At 39.8% G+C, this 25,965-nt stretch overlaps 2 protein-coding genes across 3 annotated transcripts; one reads left to right on the forward strand and one right to left on the reverse strand.

The window, feature by feature from the left end:
• Positions 1–840: 840 nt before the first annotated feature.
• On the reverse strand, positions 841–3,327 carry LOC137185371 (urotensin-2-like). The gene is made up of 4 exons (XM_067593704.1): positions 2,541–3,327; positions 1,972–2,097; positions 1,450–1,493; positions 841–1,353 (listed from the first exon to the last, which is right to left on the reverse strand). The coding sequence occupies exons 1-4, from the start codon at positions 2,644–2,646 to the stop codon at positions 1,240–1,242; spliced, it is 390 nt and encodes a 129-aa protein (XP_067449805.1). The 5' UTR covers positions 2,647–3,327; the 3' UTR covers positions 841–1,239.
• A 3,409-nt stretch (positions 3,328–6,736) lies between these two features.
• Positions 6,737–25,756, forward strand: ccdc187 (coiled-coil domain containing 187). 2 transcript variants are annotated; one of them, XM_067592911.1, is made up of 13 exons: positions 6,737–7,154; positions 7,541–7,633; positions 13,488–13,550; positions 14,126–14,264; positions 14,547–14,637; positions 20,230–20,308; positions 20,863–22,233; positions 22,766–22,887; positions 23,061–23,132; positions 23,249–23,383; positions 23,564–23,652; positions 23,758–23,852; positions 23,936–25,756. In XM_067592911.1, exons 2-13 carry the CDS (start codon positions 7,585–7,587, stop codon positions 24,082–24,084), a joined length of 2,454 nt encoding a protein of 817 aa, XP_067449012.1. In that variant the 5' UTR covers positions 6,737–7,154; positions 7,541–7,584; the 3' UTR covers positions 24,085–25,756. The 2 variants fall into 2 exon arrangements, with proteins under 2 accessions (XP_067449012.1, XP_067449013.1); XM_067592912.1 differs by lacking the exon at positions 20,863–22,233 and having other exon boundaries at positions 6,769–7,154.
• Positions 25,757–25,965: the final 209 nt, after the last annotated feature.

A 25,965-nucleotide genomic window follows, 5' to 3' on the forward strand; every position in this document is an offset into this window, starting at 1 on the left:
AATCTGCCTTTCCTCCTCTTCTTTTTCCCAAGCACCCAAACCAGAGAAAGGTAGGCACATCAGGACAACAGAACAGAAACAATTTTACAACATATTCCACTTGTGGACACAGAGCAATAAAGAACTATTTTGTGGAGACCTATAGACCTAGTGAAGTTTAAAATGATTGGACACATGTAGTCGACTTACTCTTATGCAAATGCCAGTATTGCAAGACAAGCATTCAGTAGTTTATGGACAGCAATTATATGGCACCCTTTACCGAACTGCACGTTTTCATCAATTCCAAACCGAGAAGAAAAAAAAAGGCCCTGCTTTGATAGAAAGTTACGGGTCCTCGACACTTTGCATGTGAACTAGTGATAGATCTATTTTCCTCTCCTCTATAGCTGTCTTTCTCTCTGTCTTTCCCTGTTATGTGACCCAAGTTTTCTCCACTCCCAACCCTTACCCTTAAAACTTTCATCTCCTCTTGGTTCTCCTAATGTGTTTTGCTTTCTTCCTTTTTCTTCCCTTCTCTTGTTTGTAAGTTTTATTTTTGTAATTGTGCATGTACAAGCGTCACTGACTCGATGGATATGTTAAAAAAAAAAAAAAGATTTCAGCTGCTGAAGCCATGCAAAACATTTTGAATTGCCCTTAAAATATGGAAGATGTTTTCTGAATGCTTTATATTCTTTCTGCTGTAAAATAATAAAAAAAGGAAAAAATGAAGAAAACTCGAGAACAAAGTTTGCTACGTCTTTTTGTTCCCTCCTTGTGGGGTCTTCTGCTGCCAGTATGTTTCTCACCAACACCTTTTTATCAAAAAAAGACATTCAGCACAGACAGTATTTTCCATATAGTTTTAATTCATTTTCAACATACTGTACAACCTTTGACTTTTACATTTTAAAGACATTCGGTCATACATCATACATCAGGTGTGTACATAAATATAGTTTAACACAACATAAAGGTAATGTTAATAAATCTTAATTTTCCCCAAGCAACATTTCTCAATCATACCTATGGCATTGTTCTGTATATGAACAAATACTGACAGCGCTTATGTGTGTGAGTGTGTGTATATATGTGTGTGTGTACATGCATCAGGGCATGCGTATGTGCACATACAGTATATGCATACATGATGTTTCTTATTTTGTCTGCATGTACTTATGTGAGTGCAAGATAGGGATTTTTTTTTTTAGTGCAAGCCCTGTCTCTTATGTTTAGCGTTGGTGCCTGTTGACAGTTTTAGACACAGTACTTCCAGAAACACTCAGAATTCCCTGCTCTCTTTCTGAACTGCTTGCGGATGCCCAGCACACGGCTGAAAGGATTTAGGAGACTTTGTTTCTCCAATAGGACCTGAAAGAGAAGATAAAGTCATAAACGGTTTTAAACTTACAGTATGTAGTTTACTTTTCTTTGTCGCTTTAAAAGTAACATTTGTAGAAAACCCACCTCTCTTTTCATTCCCCTGGGAAGCAGGCCTGTGGTTCTGACACCTGGGAGAAAATAAAAAATAAGAATATACTGATAATTGAAATACCTCATGTCAACTTGTTGCACTGTTGCATAGCCATGTTTGTGTGCATTTTATGTTTTTGGCAGTGGTAGAGGAGAGGTTATTGAAGTAGGTTTGTAGCAGAATCCGCAGACTTCTCTGGGATTTCGGACCAGGAAAAAATAAGGGGTATCAGTCACACCTTCCACAACAACTAACTACTCGTTCTTGATCAATACTTCCAACCCTCTGGTTCTCCAGTAGTGCTGCTTAGCAACCACCCATAGAATAATATGGTTACACTGATATGAATGTGTGTGTCAATTCAAATTTATAGCAAAGTGTGGCTGCAAAAGAGCAATTCCATGAAGACAATTGTCCCCGGATAAAATCAGTCTGTGTATGTGTCTGCATTGAGTATGAGAATTTTAATATATTAAGTGTGTAGCAAAAACAGATGGTATGTTTGTGTTTCTTACCATCTCTGTTGATCTCCCCAGATATCAGAGCAGAATATCTGAGACCAGCACCATCCTGAGGAGGGAAGGTTTGCTCAGAGAGAGTCAGATCGTCCAGAGGTTCGACTCCTCGGTCCTCAACTGATACTGAGGACAACCGAACAAGCACACACAGATGGTAAAACCCCACCAACAGCTACATTTTATCTCTACAGACATGCCATTATTTCATTCATTCATTCATTCATTTAAATTATTTGTGTAGTTGATGCTGAATAATAAAGACACAGACTAAGATAAAAAGATGTTATCACCACATATTCTACAGTGATAAATAATAACTTAGTGTTTTGAAGTATTTCAACAGAAAACTGCACAGAAACAGAAAAATACAGCATTAATGGTCCATGTGTGAACTTAGCCAGCATAATCAATGTTCAACACTGAGACCTTAAAGTAATTACTTCAAGGCCTCACGACATGACTCGCCTGCCATTAATCTTCACAAGTTAGATTTTAGTACTGAAAATGTGAATTAGGGTATTAAATGAGTGAAATATTGTGAATAAATGGAGATATTTTTCACTCACCAGGTCCTGGATAAGGCATCTCAGCAGATTCTGTGAGGGGGTGAGCCAGCAGTGGCCCAGAGGCCACAAGCAGGAAGGCCCAGGACAGGAGATGGTTACACTTCATCACTATTGGACGCTGTTGTTGGAAGTGCTCCTGATTCTCACGGAGGTCCTCAAGAGGGAAGAAGACTTGTACATGCTCTGTTGGTCCCAACTGGGTTATATACTTCCAGCTGTAGCCTATCCCCCCTCCTGCATGCCACACAGCAGACACACACACATAAACACAGACCCCAGCCAACTCACTTGCTGCTCACAGCAGCCATCAGCAATATCCAGAGTCCCATCCCCTCTAACCGCGATAAATCAACAGTCACAGGTGAATTATAGACTCAATAAAAAGACAAGTGGCGTGGCCCGTGTTTCAAGGGCAAAGTCATGTTTTATCAGCTCGTCGGCTTGATTGACTGTTTTTACTGACTTTGTAAATGGGATCGAAGCAGGTGTTTCAGATATCACTCTCAACAACATCTCACAGGGGAGCAGGTGGAGAGACAGGGCAGCCAAATGACTAATGCTTTTATGCTACCAGTTCATTAAACTCTTGGGCTATTTGAATCCTCTTGACTCAAAACCCACGGAAACACACTACAATTGAACCTGCACACAAAGCACTGAGGATTCATAATGAAACTACATAATGACGTGTACGGAGGTTCAGTGGAAATGTGACAATGTTCAAGGCCTTGTAGCTTATAAGCCATCTGATATTTTAAGTCCATTTAAGGCAACAAAGGATTTTCTGTGGGTTACTGAATCAGATTGATTCATGCACATTATTTAGAGGCCTTCTTCTGAAAAGACATTATATTTGTCCTCTTCTTAGTCATACAATAAAACTCAACTTTATGAGTATGCCCAGCATAGATGGACAGAGTCAGAAAAGCTTTCCTATTGGTTGGGCAACTGGGGAACAGGTGCAAAGAGCTATTTACAAAGTCACATTTTGCACCTCTGTATGTTATTTGTATATTTATTAGAAATGTGACGTCAATGTTCAGTCTCTTGTATGATAATGAGGGTCTTCGAAGCGACAGTGACATTTAATTTTATGGTCGAAAAGGCCAGACACTCCATTAGGTGTTGCTGTATATCATGAAAAGCTATTAAGATTTATATTCTGTATTAGTCAAGTCCCCGCTGCCAATCCCAGCTTATTCCAGCCTCTAAAATAAAAGTTGTCTCCCCTGTACTTGAGGTTTATCCTGTCGGATATGAGGTCCACTTTACAATTCACGAGGGATCTAGAATTTTTTTGAGGCATGGGAGTTTTGTAACAAACATGGACACATACTACAGTTTCTTGAGATTCTTACAACATAATGTGGATCAGTGCCATCCAAGCTTGATCATGGCAGACAGAAAACAGTGGAATTAACAGGAAATAAATTCAAACAGGTGCATGTTTTTGAACAGCTGAAAGAATTGAAACAAGTCTAAGTCAAAATCTGGTATATGGCTGGACTGTGTATGAAATGCTAGAGGGCTTGTCATTTGTTTATCACCTGGTTACCGTCAGACATGGACATCACCAGCATTTTTATGATGTTTGTTTTTATGTACGTTTATTTATTTGTACAGCACTTTTCATACAGTAGTTGTAACTCAAGGTGCTGTACACATTTGAAAAACATTAAAAATACTTAAAATACATCGCAGCAGATTTTGGGTGTAGACAATATGGTGCTGTTGTAAGAAGGGTTGAGTTAAGATTTAGGTTTTTTTCTTATATATGTTTTATATTTTATTTCACTTACCCACAACCTGAAATATAGTTTAAATGCAGTAATTTAATCAAGTTAATCATTAATGCTAAGTGTAAATGTGTTTCATGTGTGTTAAGTTTGCATTAGTAAATGTGTTTGTTATATTGCTTTTATTTTATTTACTGTGAACACGGAAGTGCTTTATTTTGAAAAAACATGAGACATGCGGAAGTAACGTGGAAGTGGACAGGATTTTATACTGACAACGCACAGGTCCCATGAAGCTCCCCTCTTCTCAAACAGGTGTTTTTTGGATAAACTGACCATATATTGGGAATCTAAATGGTTACTTTCTCGCCTGAAAAATATTCAAACTTAATAAAGTGACATATCAACAGTCCTACAGTGAAAATTACAACAGTAATCTCCGCTGTCAGTTGATGTGAAATACATTATGGGGTACTTAGCTTCGGCCAGCTTCAGCCAACCAATGGTGTAACTTCATCACCCAGCCAGTCAGTCAATGCAAGCAGTCAATCAGTCAGTCAATGAGACAGGCAGGCAGCGAGTGACTCAGTGATGGACAATTGGGTTTGTAGGTCTGGCCCTGCTGTTGTGGCCCAGCCAAAAACTTGTAACTGTGTTATATAGACAGTGAAGATATAGACATCCCAACCATTCACCATAAACAAAATTTTGTGACAAAATATTTCCATATACTTTCCATATATTATATACTTCTATGTATTTGCTTGAAGTAAATCTTTACCATAAGTAAGTAGCAACATCTCAATGCCATTACAAATGAAGTCCTGCTATTATGTCAAATGTTAAATGTTCATATGAACAAATATTAGCAGTGAAAATACACAAAATAAGCAAAAGAAACTGTACTAAATGTGAGTTTGTCCCTTTTGGAGTGTAGAGTTCTATTGAATTAATACATAAGCGGCATTTTAATCTTGTATGTATCTGTTCAAAGTGGTGCTTGGTCTGACTAGATCTCACCTGGTGGGTGGTTTAAAACACAGCAAGTCATTATATTCTGTGGGTGTACCATTTGTTTGGAAATAAAATCTCAATATAACGGACTGCAGCCAACAGTCAGATGAGTGTACTGAAGTAGAAACAAAAATATTTTTCCACTGAAATGTACTTGACAAAAAGGTATATATTTTCACAAACTGAAATTATTTAAGTGAAGTGCCTTGTATACATCTTGTAACAGTAGAATGACTTACAGTTAGTCTTAATGTTCTGACAGTCATGGGTCCCAAAGCTACTACAAATCAAACAACAGGTTTATGATTTGTGTACAAAATGTGGTGTCATACATGTCAGACATAAGTGCAACCAGCAGAGGGCAACATTACTTTAAGAAGAGCTTTATAACTGAACACTTTGTCATTTCAAATCAGCTTGCAATGTAAACTCTTCTGTGTGGCTCTGTGGGGTTAAAAAATATAATCTTCGGAGACAGACTTCCTTTTTCTTCCTTATCTTATCGGTCTTCAAAGAATCTCAGATGGACGGGGTGCAAATCGAATCTGCCACAAAACCTGTAGCCTTAAACAAAATCTATGAAGTCTCATCATCAGTGACATTTCCAAGACAGGTTTTAAAAGCAGCATATTATCCTGCTCAGAAGTAAGACTTCCAAAAAGATTTTCTGTACATCAGACATACAAGCAAGGCAGTTTCCTGTCCATCTGAATAAATAAATAGAAAAAAAACTAGCTCCATCCAGCTGCTGCTGCTGCTGCACATTGCTGGAAATGTTGTTTAATGACTGTAAATTCCATACTTATCTTGCAATTTTGTAATTTTTTATAATAATGGGCTATTTTACACTGCACACCACTGCAGCTGAACAGGAGCTGTGCTTGAAAACTTTGAAAAAGTTGGTAAAAATTGGGCAGTTGGCGGTACACCATGTATTATTTTTCTGTTTTCCATTCATATTTAATGATTGGAGTTAGATTAATCAAATACAGACTATAAAAACTGCTAGTATTATACATCCCAGCTACAATCTTTGAGGGACTGGAACATTTGGCTGGTTGAATGCTGCGTTCAAGAGCCGTTGGAAATATTGCAATTCAATGAGTGCAAACGAAAGTGTGCGTGGCTCGGGCCTGTATTAAATTCGAGTTTTAACATTACGTGATGAAGGTATCACCAACTGATGGTAAAAGATTACTATTACATTATTGCCTAACACTGTAAGGATTGAGTTATTGTGTGTTTCTCTATATTCTGTATTTCACACTCTAACCTTTCGTCATGAGTTGACTAGTCTTGTACAATATTTACAAGCCTTACAAATCTCTCAACACTGACATGTGTACTTTCCAAAATAGTTAAAGGAAAGGGTATTGCTTTTCATAGGTCGAATAAAACATTAAGCAATCATCGTGACTAAACTTTGGCAGAGGTAAGTCTGAGCTTGAAGGAGCACTGAAGGCAGCAGCCGTTAACCGCCCCCACTGCTGCCGAACAGGAGCTGTGAAGAAGCAGCCGGAGAGCGACAGACTGTGGGCTAAAGTTTGTCCGCCCTGGCTTCCCATCACAGGTCGACGGGGCTTTGTTTCATTGATGAACAACAACCGTCGGGGTCGCTCTAAAAATTCACAGCACAGTACAGGCGTTAGAAACCGTCAAGCACGTTCCTGACCTTTTGGGTAATTTGTGGAGACAGCAAAAAGAGAGGAAGGGAGAGTGGAGGGAGAGGGAAAGTGCGACTCAGCAGCGGACGACTCCAAAGTTGACACCTCGCTGTCATGTTTGGTACTTGTTGAATAGGCTGTTGTGTGCATACACAACACTGGATAACTGAGCCTGTGTGGGCAGCGTGCTGTGGGAACAGGTAGGTTATAAAACAATGACTCTTTGGTACACAGAGTGATTGAATGTTTGTCTGGTGGTAAATTTACTTTGCTCGACAAACAGCAGTGGCCTTCTGCAATGCAGATATTGTTCACATTATAGACACGAGTTAGTGTTCACTGCAGCACTGCTCAAGTTAGGTATCAGCAAGGTTAGCTATTGGTTTCAGCTAGCTTAGTTTGTTTGATAGTTGACTTTTTGTGCATGAATGTCACTGAGATAAACCAGTTTTTGTGTTTAAGTAAAAGACAATAATGTGCAAATGTCTCGTCATGTAGCCTGGTTTCTATCTCCTTTGTGCTTAGCTTCTAGGTCCCATTTAATTCTGCTTGATAATAACTTCCAACAATCCCTGTCTGATGCCAGGGTCTTCAGTATCACCATGAGGCAGTGACAGCACTGGGACAGTGATGGCAGAGCTGGAGATTGACCAGTCCAACCTTCCACGTGTCCAGGAAGGTAAGCACTTATTCTACACTGACCCAACTCCTACATCTGCAGGAAAAGAAAAGCATACTCTGTGCACCCCACAGCGTATGGAAAAGGCATGTGCAGAATGTGCTATGCTTTATGGGTCTGTCTTGGGGAAAAGTTGTTTTTGTTTAGCCCCTCCATAGGAAGGGTCAGAGGTCAGGGTCAGCTACAAAACTGAGCCAGTAGGGATACTTTAGCACAGCGGATGTTAAGAACAGACTTGACTACCCGTCTGCTGCATCTTTAAGAGAATGAGACAACTTCCCGTGGGTTTTTGTTTGTGTATGTTTTAAAAGTAATGGTGGCTTTTCTTTTGACTTTGTGTGTCTGTGCTTGATTCTCGTGATATCAGTATGCTGTGTCCACCGCAGGAAGTGGCTTGCTAAATGTTTTGACTATATGCAGCAGGCATTCACAGGTCCTATCATACAGTACAATAGTACAGAGAGAGATCTCATAAGGTGCGTGTGGTATGCCGGGTGCAGATAGGAGCAAGGAATGAGATAGCTGTTCCTGATTTGGGGGAAAGAAAGTGTTCTCACTCAAGAGACGAAGGCTTGTTTCTTTTATATTGAAATATTCTGACTTGCAATACAATAGTCATTGTGTAGAATATACAGTTCCAAAACCTTAATGGAAAAACTGCTTAGTTTAAATTTAATTTCAAAGTCAATCTAACTCAAACAGTGCAACTATGATGCATGTTTGGTCTCTGGACTGTAAGACCTCAAATATGAATTGGCTGTACAGCATATGCAGACATTCAGATATGGAGAAACAGCAAGTTGGAATTAGGATTATAGCAGGGGAAATAGTTTAACATTTGAGAGCTGTCTTCAAACTGGTGGTGGAAAAAATCCATTTGTTTAAAAATATACAAGATTGTCTCATTGTTATGCTAATGCAGTTCTAAATTAATTTTTGCTTGCTTGTATGTAAGTATGAAAACATTCCCAGGTAAGGGATGTCTAAGCTGTGGCGTGAGTGTAGACCGTTGACTCAGTGTTTGACACGTCCACACTAATGAATAGGATAGAAATAGGTCTGCATGTCTTTTATCAAGGGAGATAATTCAGCACTCCACCACTCTTGTTTCCATACACAAAGGGCACACTGTGCGGCTTTGCATTTTCATGCTTTATCGAGCACAGGCCAGTGCACAAACAAAACCGGTAATAGCAGCAATAAACTGCTAATTGAGACAATATCAGTATGTAAAGCAGATGTCTGGTCCGTGTTCGTTTCTCTGCTTATCATCATCATCATCTGCTTAAACAGGACAAATTTGTCAAACTGTGTTGCTGTCACGCTCTGTGGCACGGGGGTCGCTCACTTAACGTCCCATTGTGAGTGTTTATGCTTCAATTTCCTTAAGAGCTGTAGTTCCCCGTGTCCCACTTCTCCTTCATTTTCCTCCCCATCCGAGAGTCTCGGCCAAGTCAAATCTCTTTGTTTTCACTGCCCCCCTTATCAGTTCCTGTTTTGTCCCTCCTCTGGCTGCTCCTGATATAGCCTGATGTGCCGAGGGAATGCAGCTCCCAGAGGAATTCCCCCGCCTCACCCCCCCCCGTTCCTAATTTCACTCTCACCAACTGACCCAGACTCCCATTACCCCTCACCTCTCTTTGTTCTCCATGACAACCTGGTCCAGTTCATGAGCTGGCTGGCCTAATGCTAGTTTATAACAAAACACAGAGAGCTGTGAGATGGACAGACACTTTTTTTTTTTTTTTTTCTTTTTTTGGCGAAATTTTGTGCAGAAAGCAGCGAGCAGGAGAACACAGAACAGACCAGGGAGGAGGAGGAGAGAGAGGGAGAGAGCGTGTGGGCGGTCGGTGGGGGATTTTGGCTGAAAATAGAACCCTTGTCATTTTCTCCTTTCGCCAGTTTCTTTGTTTGGCAGGCACTTGCCACTGCTGCTATCCAAGTGGTTGCGAAGATGAAAGAGAAATATCTCTGTTAGTGTTTGATCTTTTGCTACCTTGCGCTGGATGCCTGAGACAATCTGCATAATTTTGGGTTTGGGTGATTGGCTGTCAGTTCTCTTATGTTGGTTGGAGTTTTTCAGCTGTTCTACTAAAAAGACAAAGTGCACACGCATCCACCTAGGAGATGACTATTTAGTTACATCAGCAAAAAGGTAACAAATGGCCCCCTTTTCTTCAGCGGTATTTAAAAATATGAAATAATTGAACTTTAAGGTCATGGTTTCCTGCTTTGTAATGTACCCTTCTCTCACATTCTCACGGTAGAGACAGTCCACACACACACACAGACTGCTAATATTTTCGAAATCTTATCTGTTTATTTCTTGGCCTTTACACTCCTCTTCACAATCTCACCCCTATTTGGATTTTAGCTTCCCGTGTTCAAATGCCACAGCCAATTTCTGTTCTCCGCTGGATCTTTGATTCGCTATCCTCTTAGGAAACAGACACAGGCCTAAAAGGGGTCCTTTCAGTGCCCTTATTAAGAAGCTTAAAGCAGGAGTCTCTTTTAAGATTATGAAAACACTGACTCGCACTGAGCATTTGTTTTTACTGTTGGCCCCTGAATGCCTCACATCCTGTCCCTCAAAACCTGTTTAGCAGTCATAATAACACAGTCTCCATGTCCCTCCCCTATAGGGTAATGTGACTGTAGTTTTAGGACTTTGGAAAAACAAGTTAACCCGCAATGCAGACACACCCACACATACACACACACATACACACACTTATACACACAGACCGACTGTCATTCGCCTCCATCTTTGCCTCGTTCCGTCATTTCTTCTGCTTTTTCAATTCTGGAGTCGGACTCAAGAGTAAACTCATGTTTTGAACTGTCACTTTGTCCTGTCGGATTAAAACCAAGGCATTGACTTAATCCCTCCTCATTGACAGACTGGACACATAAGGGCAGGTTGGAGATCCATTTAGCGGATAGTCTCTTAAGCTCCACGACAGGTGTAAGTTGTAATGCATGTCTGTCTTGGTATGGGTTAACTCTCGGGTGTAGACTTACGGGGTCATTTATGGTGTAAACAGACCCTTTTGGTGGCTTAGTATTGTCAGGGTGATTTCTATGAACTTTGACTGTTGAGCCTTTATAGACTGAAACATACCAGAGACTTATTCCTAGCAGAAGTTTCTCCATTTTGAGGTTTTAAGGAGTGGAATTTGACTAGATTTGACCACAGCAGTGATTCAGAGGCCTGTTTTTCTCACTTCCCCTATTAACAGAACAGGACAAAGAGGAGACATCCTCAGTTTGACCTGTTGTATCGACTCCAGAGCCGATTCTGTAAATGTTGAAATTTAACATCGCATTGTTGGTGCAGACTCTAGTAGTTCAGGTACGGCAGAGCAATAACGAAGGAGAAAATGACTCACTTTTAATAGAGCATGAATGTGAAAACAGTAGCAAGATAGAGATCAAGGAATGCCAAGTCAGTGTGTTTGTGTCCGTGGAGAGAAACCATCCAAAAATTGTCTTGAAGAGTGCAAACTTACCAAGACGAACAAACACAGAGAAACATTCTTAAAGTCTGAGATGGATTGAACGCTTGATCTTTTAATGTGTTTGTACTTTGTAAAGATGCTCACAGCTGTAGAGTGTAGGCGCAACATGTCTCTCTTACAATGAATCTCGGGGCCTCCAATTTGTTCTCATCATCCGTGATACCATCCAGCACAACTTCAGCTGGTAAGTAAACTTCTGAGGTCTTTGCTTGGCTTCTTCTTCTTCTTTTCATTTCTTTGCTTTAGATTTCTTCTTCTTCTGACAAAAGGATCAAAAAAGCGTCATTGAAGCTTCAAGTAAACAAACTGAAAGCGACTCTTAGCTTTGACTCGTCCCCCGCAGTGCATATGACGACAGCGTGGTTTATATGCACAGTATCGCAGATGCTGCTTCAGATTTGCCTCTCAACAGTCATGTATGTAGTTCACTGATTTCTGCAACTTTAACAATATGCTGTCAAATAAACTAAGCATGTTACAACTACAACAGCAGGCTTACCATGTTTTCCTGGGATAGGGTTCCAGATAATATAGAAATATCCTCTCTAACATTTATGATTTAGTTTATGGTGTTACAGCAGTGTAAAACGTATCCGAGTTGCTTATAGCCGGGCTAAGAACTTTGACAGGTTATTACAAACAACATATGGCTTTTATGTGCATCAACTCAGCTCATAAATGGAATACTTGAGTATCACAAGTATTAAGTGCAGGGATTTAAATGTAGCTGTTGCATCCACAGACGTGACCCAGCCTGCTCTGATAAGCTCAGCAGAGGGATTAGTGGTCGGACAGGTGTTTTTAATTGGCCCTGCCTCTGGCTCAGGTTGGAAACGTTTCCCTCCGCACTGAGCTAAATCTCTTCTGTGTCCTTCTCCTGGCATTCGACAGCACCGTTGTAGGAAAAGACAGCTTCTCTAGGTTTCCTGATTAAAAAAAAAAATATAAGTGAAGTGGCAAAGCGGTTTTTTTCTGGTCACGTGGAGCCGTGTGTCTGCAAGTTGGAGGAAACAGATGGACAAAAGTGCTGCTGTCTGTCTGTCTGTTTATTTTCTCTTGAGTAACTTTTGAGTTTGTTTGACAGACTTGGAGCACATTTGCACTACAGCACATAGCTGGGCTATTGTGACTCATTAAGGACTACTGTAAACACTTGACATGTTTATATATGAGAATAAACGTCTGCAGGCTCTGAAATGATTGAAATTAATGTGCAGATCAAAGACTAATGCAAAAATGTATATGTATATCACAACCATATGACTGGATTTTTATATTTTATTTAGGTCAGAACAGAACAGAGCAGTTAACTTCTCACGTTTGAACACTTCCCTCGCATGATTTTTTTTCTTGTATTTTCATTCCAGTCTCTGCCTTTGTCAGCTCTCTGACAATAAAGGACAAGGCTGAGAGAGAATTAATGACATGAAACTGATACGCTTTATTAACATATCCAGCAGCAGGTGGCCAGACTGAACGGTCATGAAATAGGGAAGACTTGGTTTGCCACAGAGATATGGTTAACCAGACACAGTTGGTGCATAGAGAGCTCTTAGTTAAAGCTGTTGGATTTATGAAAGACTTAGATTTCATTCTACGTACATTTGTACCAGCTGCACTGGCTGCCCTGTGAAGGGGTAGTCTCTGAACTTTGCATCTTAATTTGGTAGTCATAGTGAGCGCATTCATAAAAGAATGAGAGATCCTTTCAACAACAGCTTTAAAGATATTCTTTTGTAATGCTTTTTTATATAAGATGTACACGCACATTTTCAGAGCGTGTCACATTATTGCTTTTGTTAGAAAGAGGCGGTCTTTTTTGCTTTACAGCTACTAAACTCTGTGACTTTGGGAGGACAGTAATAATTGTGTACACTTGGTGCTTCTCTGGAGCACTGGTACCCTGTTATGATGGGGCTTTTATGAGAGCCTTCTATATATTTTACAGCATATTCATGCCAGAGTGGTGTGTGGTTGTTTTTTTTTTTCTAAAGTTTTAAGGCATACTCCTCTGTCTTTGTCTGAGTTGTATAAAGAGCCATCATAACATACAGCACTCATACTGTATTGTTTCCCTTTTAAACAAAGTGCTGAACCAAAAGCTCCGCTATATTGTCTCTTTTTAGGGTGTCGAAAAGTTCAGCTCTTGTTCTGGATGGAGCCCAGAGAGCCACTCAACATTGTTGTCATTTTTCTGTTGTTTTAGTTATCATCAAGCTGGGATAACCGCTCACTTTATTAAACAGTTATATTCCCCCTCTATGCATTTTTGAACACGCAACACTTTGTAACCTTTTGTCTGGTATTGAAGTGTCGCTGTTCTTTTGTTGTTTCAGTGTGCCAGTGTTTTGCTGTGCTGGAGGATGGAGCGTTGGCACACCACCTGCAGGAGCAGGAGAGTAAGTCCAATGTCAAGCTACATGTGACAGCTGCACAGCTGCATACTACAGACATGTAGAGTAATTTATATTATGTGGGCTGCTCTCAAGTCTGGTTTAGTGAATCACCACTTTCTGTGTTGTGAGTCTTCATATTTAGTTATCTCAATAAATAATTTAGCTGAGGAGTGTACTTTATGTTATGTTAATACAAATGACAGATTTATAATAAATCATAATTAAATAAAATGCTGTTTTATGATTGCCATATATATATTTTGTTTTTGTGGAGTAACTGTAGAACACATTATGGTTTTTCAAGGCAAACTGGGAAACCTAAGGTAGTTATGTATGAACTTATGTTTGTCAAGCTCAAAACAATCACTGTTGTGGTTTGTCTTTGCATAGTTAACAATGTGACATATAATTTACTTTCTGTGTTTAGGATTCCTCAAATGTAAGCCGAGGATGTTTCAAATAAACAACGCATTAATCATGTGATTAATGTTTTACAAATCTAGATCACACATGTTCCTTTATTGTAAATATTGAATACTGTCTTACCCTCTCTGTTTTTCTCTGCCTTATATCCACAGTTGAGCAATTCTATACCACCAACATCCAGAAGAACCAGCTGGTGCAGAATGACATCCGTATAGCCAAGAGGATGCAGGATGAGGAAGAGGAGGAACAGGCCCAGCAGAGTGCCCTCCTCAGACAGGCCTCCAGACAACTGTAGGTGACCCTGTTCAGACATCAGTGCATGTTCTTCCTGATCCAAACACACACCCACTGCTGATGTGTAGTTTTTGAGTTTTAGAGTCTAAAAAAAGATATATTTGATTATATATAGTATAGGCACTGTTAATGCAAATTTACTATATTGTATGTACATTTACAATGCAGATGTATTAACTGTTGATTGCAGTGTGTTGAATTTTTGTTGTCTATCATGTGTTGGTTGTTAAGTTAAGAACAAGTTTCAGCAGTTCTTTTCTCCTCTATCTGTCCCTGTAGTGAGGAGCAGGACTTTGAGTTTGCCCGTGTGATTCAAGAGGAGATCCAGCGCTGTGCTGAGGAAGCCCGAAGGAGGGAGAGGGACGATGAGGTGAGCACAAACAGTTATACCCCATCTAATTCTGTCCGCATCTAATTACATCCCTCCAGTCCCTCCAGTGCTTTAAAGATCTATCAATGTTTTTTACAAGGTCCAAGGTCAATGTGGACATTCAGTCTACGCTGGTGGTCATCTGGTCCAAACTACACTTTTACACCATTTATATTCAGAAAGGAATTAGGATTCACAGCCTTTCCCACAGTGAATACATACTCCAGTGAGATTCATCCAGAAGGTTTCAACTTGAAATGCTCAGACCAACCCAGTATAAAGAGTACAAAGGTCAGTTCTGATGTCACCTGAATCCTCTTGTCAGTTATCTACTGACCACTTTTTATATGACACATCTTTTCAATTTAGAAATCCGCACCCATCAGTGTTTGTATTAGACCATTATTTCTCATAGTATTATTTGCTTAAGGTGCTCTTGAAATGAAAAGATGTCATACTTGGGACACTGACAGTAGGCTTACTAAAACATGCCAGACAAAAATGAAGCTTCAATGATGGATGAGCTTTACTAATTTTTCTTTGCCCATAAGACATATTTTATTGCCCAAATTACTAATTAACCTGTCCCATAATACTTTAAACACAAAATGTATCAGATCATCTTTCAAAAATGAAAACGGACAGGTGAAATGGCTAACACCTCCGATAATACAGACAGGTGACAAATTAAAGGAAAAACTGGTACAGGTCTGAATGTTTGACCCCTATAGTGAGGGGATCTGGTGGCTCTGTTATGTTGTGGGGGGGCATTTTGCTGGCATTGTTTGGGTCCACTTGTCCCCTTAGAGGGAAGAGTCACTGCAAATCAATATAAAGTTGTTCTGAGTGATCACCTTTTATCCTGTGATGAAACATGTCCATCCTGATCACATCAATGCAAGCCAATTCATTAGACAGAAAAACATGTCCTCAGCTCACCTGACTTGCATTTTGAAGACTGTGGGAGGGAAACTCACACTAAGCAGTGAGTGACCATGCAGTCCATCATATGATATGATTGGTGGACTGTACAAATTATCAATCCATCAGTGCATTAGAGAGATGAAAACAAATCTTTGTGGTTCTAAGATACAGCTGGTCACAACAATATAGGAAACTAGCAATTATTGTGGAAGATAAAGACATAACCTTTGAATGACTGATATCTGGAAACAAGGTTGAAAATCAGTGTTCCTTCAGCAGTCACTCATTCTGTCATTTTTAAATTAAAAACTTCACGGTGTTAAGCTTAGCTTGAAACTGAATGCCATCCCAGCTAATAAGAAGACACAGACATGACAGCAAATTTTGTAAAGAGAAATATTTTGAGGGATTTGCTCCTGAAAGAGGAACAAATCCTTTCCCGTGGGTGTCAAGTTGCCAGCAGTAACCAGAGCAGAGCCAGACGCTGTATGAACAAGTTCAGCTTTTGCACATTGCAATGATAAAACAGAAAACTGGACAAAACCAAATCAAGACTGAAAGTGATATTCTGCCCTTTGAGTATCAAACACTCACCCCATACTGGTCTGAAAGTTGTATGTTAAAAGACAGTGGCTAGTTTCCTTCTTCACAGACAAAGTGGCTGTGGTCCACTTGAATTCTTCTTGAGTTTTATTAGTCGGGGAAAAAAGTATCAAAATGTTCATAGAAACATGTCAAACCACTGTCTGGTTTGAGACATAGTAGGCAAAGTCATAATGCAGTGTGGAATTATTGGACTCGCTAGATGTTCAGGCTTGTTGAAAGTTATTTTTCACATGGTGTCCAGAGTAAAAATAGCTGCTTTTAAACATAGATTAATGATTCCTTGTATCTCAAACTACAATACTGAGTGCAGACAAAAATTGGCATAATGTAATCCAGAGGGGCAACCATGGCAGTAGGCACAAACTCAAAATAGCACCAGCATAATCTGTAAACTTAGTGAAAGCACATTCAGCATAGGAACTCATAGACTTGTATGACACTCGGGACATATTTGTATATCATTTATTTGCTACCTGTTATCAGCAGGTCAGGAAATATCCTATGGTTCTCTTTGCTCTCTCTTAGGAATAACTGAGTCCATAATGAATGGTAGTTGCAGAAAAGTGCTGCTCTGGGCCTCTGATTTATCCTCTGTACCATAAGAGGCCCGTAGGAGCCAAGTCAGCAGTTAAACACACAACCTGTCAGCTACCCATCCGCATGATGGCTCAAGCAATTTCTCTGGTGGTTGATTGGAGACATGGACCATCAAACTCTTCATACCGACTGCACTCATGTGTGCACATATAGTCTCACTGAATGTGCACACTTGTTATGTGTAAAACCTTTATTGCACAGTTAGAGGAAGAGGCAGGTTAAGTAAAACGCCATCTAAGGGCAGTGTTTTAATCAGGAGTGACTCAGCCTTCATTTGGTTATCCTCCCATTATATGGTTTAACATTGTCACTGGGTTTCCAAACAGGTTAGTTAAATGTTATCCTAATGACATTGCGAGTTAGATTAAAGGACATTTCTCATTTGTGGTAAAGCTGGGCAATAATTCTTTAATATCGTTCATGTCTCCATATTTTCATATAATGACATTTTAAATTCTTGACACTTAAGCCAAGCTAGCAGTGTGACTATGGATAGCAGCATTGTTCAGTTAGTCAGCTGATCCACCACCTCGGTCCAGACTCAGATATCTCAAAAACTACTTGATGAATAGCCACGACATTTTGTACAGACATTCATGGTCCCCAGAGGATGAATCCTACTCACTTTGGTGATTGTCTGACTTTTCCTCTAGTGCCACCATGAGGTTGACGTGTGGTTTTGAGCAAAATGTCTTGAACACTACAGTATATATCATGGATTCCCATGAGATTTTTAACAGACATTCATGTTCATCTCTGGATGAATTGTAACAACTCTGGTAATGCCTTCACTCTCCATCAAGAATTTATGCAAAAAACAGTCCACAATGCAAAAAACAGTCCACCAATAGAACTTTGTTTATGACCAAATACCTGCAAAACTATTCCCATCAGGCTCACTCGTCCTTTGCATGTAGTGCTAATTAGCAAATATTAGCAGACTAACACTCTAAACTAACATCGTGAACATGGTAAACATTACCTGCTAAACATCAGCATATATTGTCATTGTAAGCATGTTAGCATGCTGACATTAGCATTCAGCTCAAAGCTTCACTATTATAGCCCCTCAGAGCTGCTAGCATGGCTGTGGACTCTAAGTCTGGTTTAAGTTATAAAAGTTTTTTTCACCATCTGATTTTGGATACAAATATAACATCATAATATCCAGATAACTCTGATAGTTGTGGTTACATATATGTTGTCCATATGCCCTACTTTCTAATTTGTGGTATAACACTAGATTTCTCCAAAATGTGTTAATACAAAAAACAATTCATCTTGTAACCCAAACACAACAGGGCAACCAGATGGTACCCATCAATCATCTCTCCCTTGCTGCTCCAGTGTGCACTCAGAAGCCCCTGAAAAACTTTGTTTTTATGTCTCTGCGCATTTTTACGGCGCGCATGTGCATTTCTGAACATCAGTTGCTTTACAAAAAAACAGTCCACCAATAGAAATGAGGAGTTGAGCTGTGTAATGACAAGAGCAATGTGGGGGATAAAATGCCAACTCTGCCACGAAACTCCCCAGCTGGTCCAGTGGAGCTGTCTGCGTCACAAGGCTGCTCCAGCATAATATTTTCCTTTACCCTGCAGTTTCCTTTTTAGAGAAGGCTCCCTTGAACAGGATTATAAAAGTTCCTTGTTTGAAGGATGTGAGGTCATAGAGGCTGTGGGGTTCATTCATCATTATTAAAGGGGTTGAGTTTGGACTCAGGTGTGTACACTTAGTGTTAAATTTGAAAGCCTAGTTTATCTACTGGGTTAAAAGTCATGCCAGGTTATGCAGCACATGGTATTTGAATGTTTACTCCTCTGTGGATGTAATAATTTCTTTTTATGAGTGTTGATGTTAGGATCAAATGAACTATTACTACTCCTGTTAGCCTACCTACCTTAATGACCGGCTGATCAGAGGTGTTGATTAAATATATGCCTCCCTGTAGATAGTGCCTTTAATTAAGGAACAGAAGGCGTCAAGCTGTGCAGTTTTAAATGCCAGTTCCCTGTGGCACTCCACACCTAACCTGCCATGGCAAGCTGTTAATTGTCTGCTGATGCTGGCAAAGTGGCTGACACACACGCTCTGATTGCAAAGCAAAAGGAGCTGCGTTAGCTTTTAGTTATGATTTATGTTGCAGATGCAGCCTACAGAGAGATTTTATAGAATTCACTGATAGAATTTGCTGATTGGTAGGGAACATTATTAGATCTGGCCTTTTCAAAGAAAAAAAAACAACACAGACATGGTGGGGGGGCTCTCCTTCAGAGAGTAGACAAGTATAGCAGCTCTGGTAAGAGCTGGCATTCCCCAGTGACAAGGTGTTACTTCAAGTGAAACAGTCCTGTTGACCTGCTTCTGTTGGAGTTTTTCTGGACCAGAGTGCAGGCTGAAGGAGATGAAAAGTTAGCTTGTCTCTCACGTAGTCTCCTAGTTTCTACTGAGTTAGCCACAGCCCCACCTGGAACAGTTAGTTTGGCCACCTAGAGTCAGCTTTGTGTTTAATAGCCACTATTAAGATGTCGGGTCACCTCACAGTGGCACTAAGTCACCAAACATGGCTCTGCATTTGGTATAGCCTCTTCTGTAGACATGTCAAATGTAGCTCGCACACTAGATAGAGTGAGATTCTCTTCGTGATGTAAAGTCAGTAAACTCCTAACAGGATCTGAGAGTTTGGTTTATGTTACAATGTTGTTGTTACTTGAACACTAACAACATAGATCAAATTGAAGGGAGCTCAGGAGGCAAGGAGTGATACTAGGTTAAACAAAGTAGTATATACAGTATAAGAGTTTTCTTCTCTCAATATTTATATGTAGTGGAATCAAGCTAACAGAAAAACACAACCCTGGTGCAAATGAACTCAGCCATTAATCAAGTTTCATAAGATAATATTTCTTGTGACATTGAATCAGGGGTTAACTTGTTACCTTGCTTACTTTTTACATGGTCTATGTTATGCTGCCACCTGCTGGTTAAAAACAACAAAGTATACATGATGCCTTAGACAAGATATTTGAAGTCTTGTCAATTCATGGTTGTACACCAGTGGTAGAAGAGGTAAATCACAGTGAATGATTTTGGTTTTGACATTTTGTAATGCTTTAAACATGTTATGAGGGTATCAGGACAGTCCATTATCAACTGTGCCATGATAACCAAATTAGTTTCATGGTTGGTTTTGACTTAAGGGCAAATGAGCCTCATGAACACAATTATATGACCTTATTATTGATAGAAGATACAGGTTAGGACTGATGGGTTGTAACAAAGTCATTAAGTGTTACATTCTTCTCAAAGCCAAAAAAAAAAAACTGCGCTAAATATGTGTCTGTTTAATTGCTTATGTGACAGAACAACTCCATCTCTGTAACCTTCAATTAGCCTAAATTCATGTTGGTTAAACATTATGGTTTATAATGCAAACAAGTAATCAGTCTGCCTGTTTCACCACAGGAAATTGCTAAACAAATGCAGGAAGAGGAGGAGCAGAGGACCAGAAGGAGGAGCAGAGGCCAGGAGGGTCGTAGTGAAGGTACAGTTTAAGTTTTGTCATTCTGTCTGTTACAAAATAATTTTAAAGCAAAATGTTTACTTTCTTCAGGATGTGATGTTTTTAACTAAATGTATGCAGACATTTGCAGAGATATATTTGTTGCAATTAAAGTAGGACAAAACCCAGTGCTTCCTTAGCTTTTCACTGACCATGCTTTGCTCCACTGCTACTGCTTACGATTGTTGTACTTAAGTCATTCTCCACATGAACAGAACATGCCCCACATAGTTATCACACTTTTTTATTTTCTACATAATGTGTTGTGTTGTAAATCAGTTGCATGCATATCACATGTTGTCTTTTATATTGTCTTTTACGCATGACAGTATATCTGTATTCCAATCTATAAATGTATTGGAATGCCTTAGTTTTATCTAAAACACTCAAATAATTTAACAAATACTCATACTTAAGTGACATGCAACTGTTTTTAATGCTATGTGTCATTATTAACTGCACTTGTCTAATAGTACCCGCTAACAGCCTCACCCACCCTCCCTGCTTTTGTGTTTGCATGTTTGGCATTATTAAAGGCAGCGCTAGCAGTCCTGCACCGCCATCCCCAAACGAGCACACACTCAGCAGCCTTCAACAAGGAGAGGAGCAGTACTCATCTACCGCCACCAGGTGGCAACGTTCTACCTCTCGCAACCATTCAAACCATTCATCTGGGCCTCAGGCTGACTCCCCAAGAGGGGTTGCAGCTCAGAAAAACACAACTTCATGGTCAAATGAAGGACACACATATTCCATTAGGCAAATCAGGAGTGAATTAACAGAGTCTTTGAGTGAGGATTCAGAGGACTTGGACACAGTTTTCTCTGAACAGCTCTCTGTCAGGTCCCAGAGACTGAATAAAAAACACAACACGGCACCTCCTCGACGGCGAGCATCTTTACATCAGCCACAAGAGAGAAACTACAGAAGTCTTTGCACTCACAGCAGCTTCACAGAGGAGCATCGAGACCGGGAGGAGGAGAGGGGAGAGTGGGATGAGGACTATTATGAAAATGGTTACCTAGAGAAGAGGAGGCCTAGGGATCGGAAGCAGGAAAGGAATCATAGAGAGGAGTATGAGGGCTGGTACAGGAGCAGCGATCAGGATAGAGACTCTAGGTTATTAGATGTAAGAGAAAGGCGATGTAGTCGCAGTGAATCTGTTAGGCTACCTGACAGGAGTAGACACAGCAGCAGAGACTTAGCAAGGACCTGGACTTATAAGGACAACCCTGACAAACATGTTCGCTTTCAGGACAATACCCTGAGCTCTAACAGGCACCAGGGTGAAAGCAGCCAAGTTTGGGAGATGCTAGGCCAGGTCCTCAGAGAGAGGGGTGTGCCAGTGAGGTTTGGCGGCAATGGGGCACCACTGCAAATAAGGCCTCAAAGCAGAGACAGCCAAGCACTTCACGGGAGTGAGGTCTCCCACGGCGATTCCCAACCACATCAGAGAGTCTTCCAGAGAGCTGCCACCACCAGGCACAGTTTCCATGGAGATATTAGGGAGAGGAGGAGATTGTCATACCGAGAGAACAGTTTGAGAGATCATAGAGAAGACCGTGACAGGCAGCGAGATGATAAGGGTCATGATGAAGAGGTTTATGAAATTAGTAGTAGAAACTCATATCTGACTCACAGAGAAAGGGGAGGCAGTAGGAGGTGGGAAGAGCACAGGTATACTAACGATGACGAGAGGGAGAGGAATGCAAATGATTGCAGGGTCAAGAGGACAACAAGCGAATGCAGGCATTGGCACATGGCCATAGAAGAAAGGTTAAGCTCAGAGGAGGAGCAGGAGGTGGAGAGGAGAGTAGAGCGGCCCCATCGCAGAGCCTCACAGCGTAGCCAAAGCCTCAGCAGCCGCAGGGATTCAACCAGGGATAGGTCAAGGCACCAGGCAGCAGGTACTGTAACACCCAGAACTGCAGCCAACTCCAATCTGCAGAGTGAAAGCTTCCAAAGCTGTGCTCTCTACCTCTCTGTGTACATCTGCTCCTCTCATCTTCCCTCAATCATCGTCAATCTAAAGAAATTTGGGGTCTCTAACTGAAGTGGGATATTTTTCTGTTTCATAACCACAATTCCTGTAGTCCTGAAATAATCTTCAGTGTGTGCTTTCATTCTTATCTCCATCCTCATCATCAGTCTTTCGGTCTTGATGTAGCCTGAGAAAAAACTATGCGGTCTCTTTCAAAACATAGCAACATGCCTTTACATGCTGCGTCCTGTTTTCTTTTGGTATGATTCAAATTTTATTGGAGTTTGTGTCATTCAGTTTCTGTTTTACTACACTTGTAATATTCATCACTGAATTTCTTTTTTTATGTTTGTTTTATTACCGGTATGCTTTGCTCTCATCGTCATTTCAGTTCCTCTGTACCATTTACCATTTAAGATTTAACATTTGATTTCTGTCACTTCAAACGTCACCCATAGGAGTTTCACCGCAGCCACAGCCAGGCGAGGCGAGCCTGAATCTGGGGGAGCTGCAGCAGGTCCTACAGGATGAAGAACTGGCCCGCAAGCTGCAGGAGGAAGAGGAAAAGGTTTTGAGGAGGGTAAGAGACCCAAGAATTTATCATGACGCACTGTGATTGAGGAGTCAAAGTGAAAGGACAGAAGATCAGTTTCTCTTTTCATTCATTTTTTTTCTGACATTTATTGTTTTGTTCTTACAGAACTCCCATTTTCATTCATTTTTTTTCTGATATTTACTGTTTTGTTCTCACAGAACTCCCAGCCCTCTCCACATACTTCTTACCCCAATGGAGACTTCAGAGTAGCACAAGTGGCGCAGGATGAGGTACAATGATGAACTGACATGTCGTCAGTACCCATGTATCTAGTGTTTTTAACATCCACCTGTTGAATGATACCTCATTGTTTTTGTTTTGGTATTTTGGGGGGGTTTTGCTCTAGGAAATTGCTCGTTTTATGCAGAAGCAAGAAATTAAGTCAAAGCGAAGATCTCGTGAGTTAGAAGGGCCAGCATCGTGGCGCGAGCACAGAGCGATGATCAATCATCATGACAGAAGAGCTGCAAGAGAGAGACAGGTAAACATGTCTTCAGTATTGAAAACGGTTTAAACTTCCAAAGACAGATTTGTACTTATCTTTTGAAAGATCCACTTTACTCTTTGTTAGATTTGGTATTTTCATCAGTTCATTTTTAAAATGAGCTGATGAAATAAGTTATATAAGACTTTTAAATAAGACTCTTTTGTCCACTTCCAGCGAGAGAGACTTGACTCAGAGGGGCTTCCTTCCCCGACTGAGGACTGCTTCCCAGAAAATCAGCCACCCAGCCCAACCTCCACAATACTGTAATTGTCCCAACATGAATATGCGTGAAACTGAAGAATGTCCATATTGTTACCATTTGTCTTTTATCTACTGCATATGCTGATCTACAACTGCTGTGTTTACAGACAATCCCAGCAGATCAGAAACATTGCGGAGGAGCTGGATCCGACCTTCCAGGCCAGGAGGCAAGGCACAGAGAACATTCAAGTGGGACAAACAGGTAATATAAACAGGACGAATAATATTTGAAACGGAGCTGTTAAAACAATGGCTGGACACTCACATCCTTTTCCTCCAATATAGGCCCAACCTGTCAGTCTCTTCCCATGCCGCATTCTGGCTTAAATGACTTCCTAGAAGAGCCTACTTTCATACCGCCCACAAAACGTCAAACGGATAAAACGGGACGCACTAAACCCAAAGAGAAGAAGGAAAATTGCAAGCAACAATAATCTTCAACACGGTGTCCTGTCAGAGTGCAGACATAAACATTTTATAACACTAAATATCAGTTCAGCTACAGAGTTCTCATAACTTAGTACTTACAGGTTGAAAATGACAAGAATTAACGTCTTTCTGCCAGCCGCCCCTACTAGCACTTTAGACCAGTGGAACAAAGAGAAAAGATAGAGAGAAGTTGCGTTTTAGAGTACTTCTTCATCAGGTGAATAATTGCAACACTTTGGACTGATGCCTTTATTACTTTCAAAGGGAATTCTGTGATTTATTGAAGTATTGTTTGAATTCTTCAGTGTTGATGAGTGTTTAATTTAAACAGTATACCTTTTTATTATATTTGTAACATTTATTTGTCTTTTATTTAGTTAAGCAGTATACTGTCAGCATCCAAAATGTCATGTTTGTCCATATTTGTTTAAAAACCTGCCAGAATTTCTGCACACCTGGAGTTTTTCTTTTCAAATTCTGCAACAAAAAGACTAAAAGGAAATAACCAAGATATAACAATTAGACACTGTTAATATCAGTTCAGCATTGTTTAAATGTTGAGTAACATTAGGGTTTTTGTTTTTTGGTATTGTTGTTTTTTTTTTTTTTTTGGTATATGTATAGAGTTGTACTCTAACACTACTTAGGTTGAGGAAGAACAAGTTAGGTGCTTTCTCGTAGGCAGACTTTTTAAAGATGGGAAAGTTGCACACTCATAACTCAGATTAACTTATCTTAACACCTGAAGATTGTTTTGGCAAAAGTGTTGGGCTTTCCCTTTTTTTTATTGTACTAATATCTCAACCACAGCTGTCACAATACTGGCATTTGACTTGAAAACAAAACAAACCAAAGCCAAACAAGAAGTTTTGCTAACCCTTGAACCTGAGTGACGTGGTTTTCAGTCAAGCTACATCCACTCTTTGAGTGTCTGCCAACATTGTTTCAAATTAGTTTAATAGGATTTCAGGCATGTTTACAATGGTACAATGACAATCAAATGAACTTATTTAAACCTTATTACAAGTAAATGGAAATCCTATTTGTTGTAAAACTATTTACAACAGGCATCAAAGTATGTTAAAATGTTTTGTGATATCCTAATATAGATATAACCAAGGAATTTGAGCATGAAAGTTTAATCATGACCTTTTGGTGACAAAACAGTAGTCTGAGTTCAAAAGTTCACTTTCAACCACATATAATGGTCATTCACATCCAGAGATAATCTTTGAACTAAGACAGAAGTTAAATCACATGATGACACATTAGTCAGCACTGTTCACTGAATGACGACAAGTAAGTGGACCTTTGATTTTAGATTATTTTGTTACATATTCAACTCATGTTTTTTATATTTTGCTAGCTGGGTTTTTATCAGTCCAGAGCCAACTATGAAAACCAGATAACATTAATAATACAGAACATTTGCTCTAACTACAAGGGTTTGATTTGATTTTTACACACATGTAACCATTCATTCATTGGTCTCTGTTTTTATGTATGTTTATTCCCAGGTTTAAAACCCTCCTTTTGTTGTTTGTTTTTTTACAAATGTAATATGCCACTGTTTAAGTGGACCACTATGAATGCAACTGTTCTGTAAAAAAAAAAAAAAAAAAAAGGCGCTACAAATAAAAATTACAAATCTACATTTTTTATTGGCTGTTTAAACAATGTCAAGAGTAGAGTGAAAAAGAATGTATACAGTAATCCACTATTCATGTACAGTTCTAAAGGCAGATATTGTAAAAACAAGTCATGTAAAAAATATAAGGCAGCAAGATAAATTCACAAACCAAACAAACTAAAAGTACATAACAATAATCAGGTAACAGTCAACAGGTGAATAAAGTGCTACAGTTCTTATAAAAATGTCATTGTAT

Source organism: Thunnus thynnus, chromosome 6 (assembly GCF_963924715.1).
Source record: "Thunnus thynnus chromosome 6, fThuThy2.1, whole genome shotgun sequence".
Classification (NCBI taxonomy): Eukaryota; Metazoa; Chordata; class Actinopteri; order Scombriformes; family Scombridae; genus Thunnus; species Thunnus thynnus.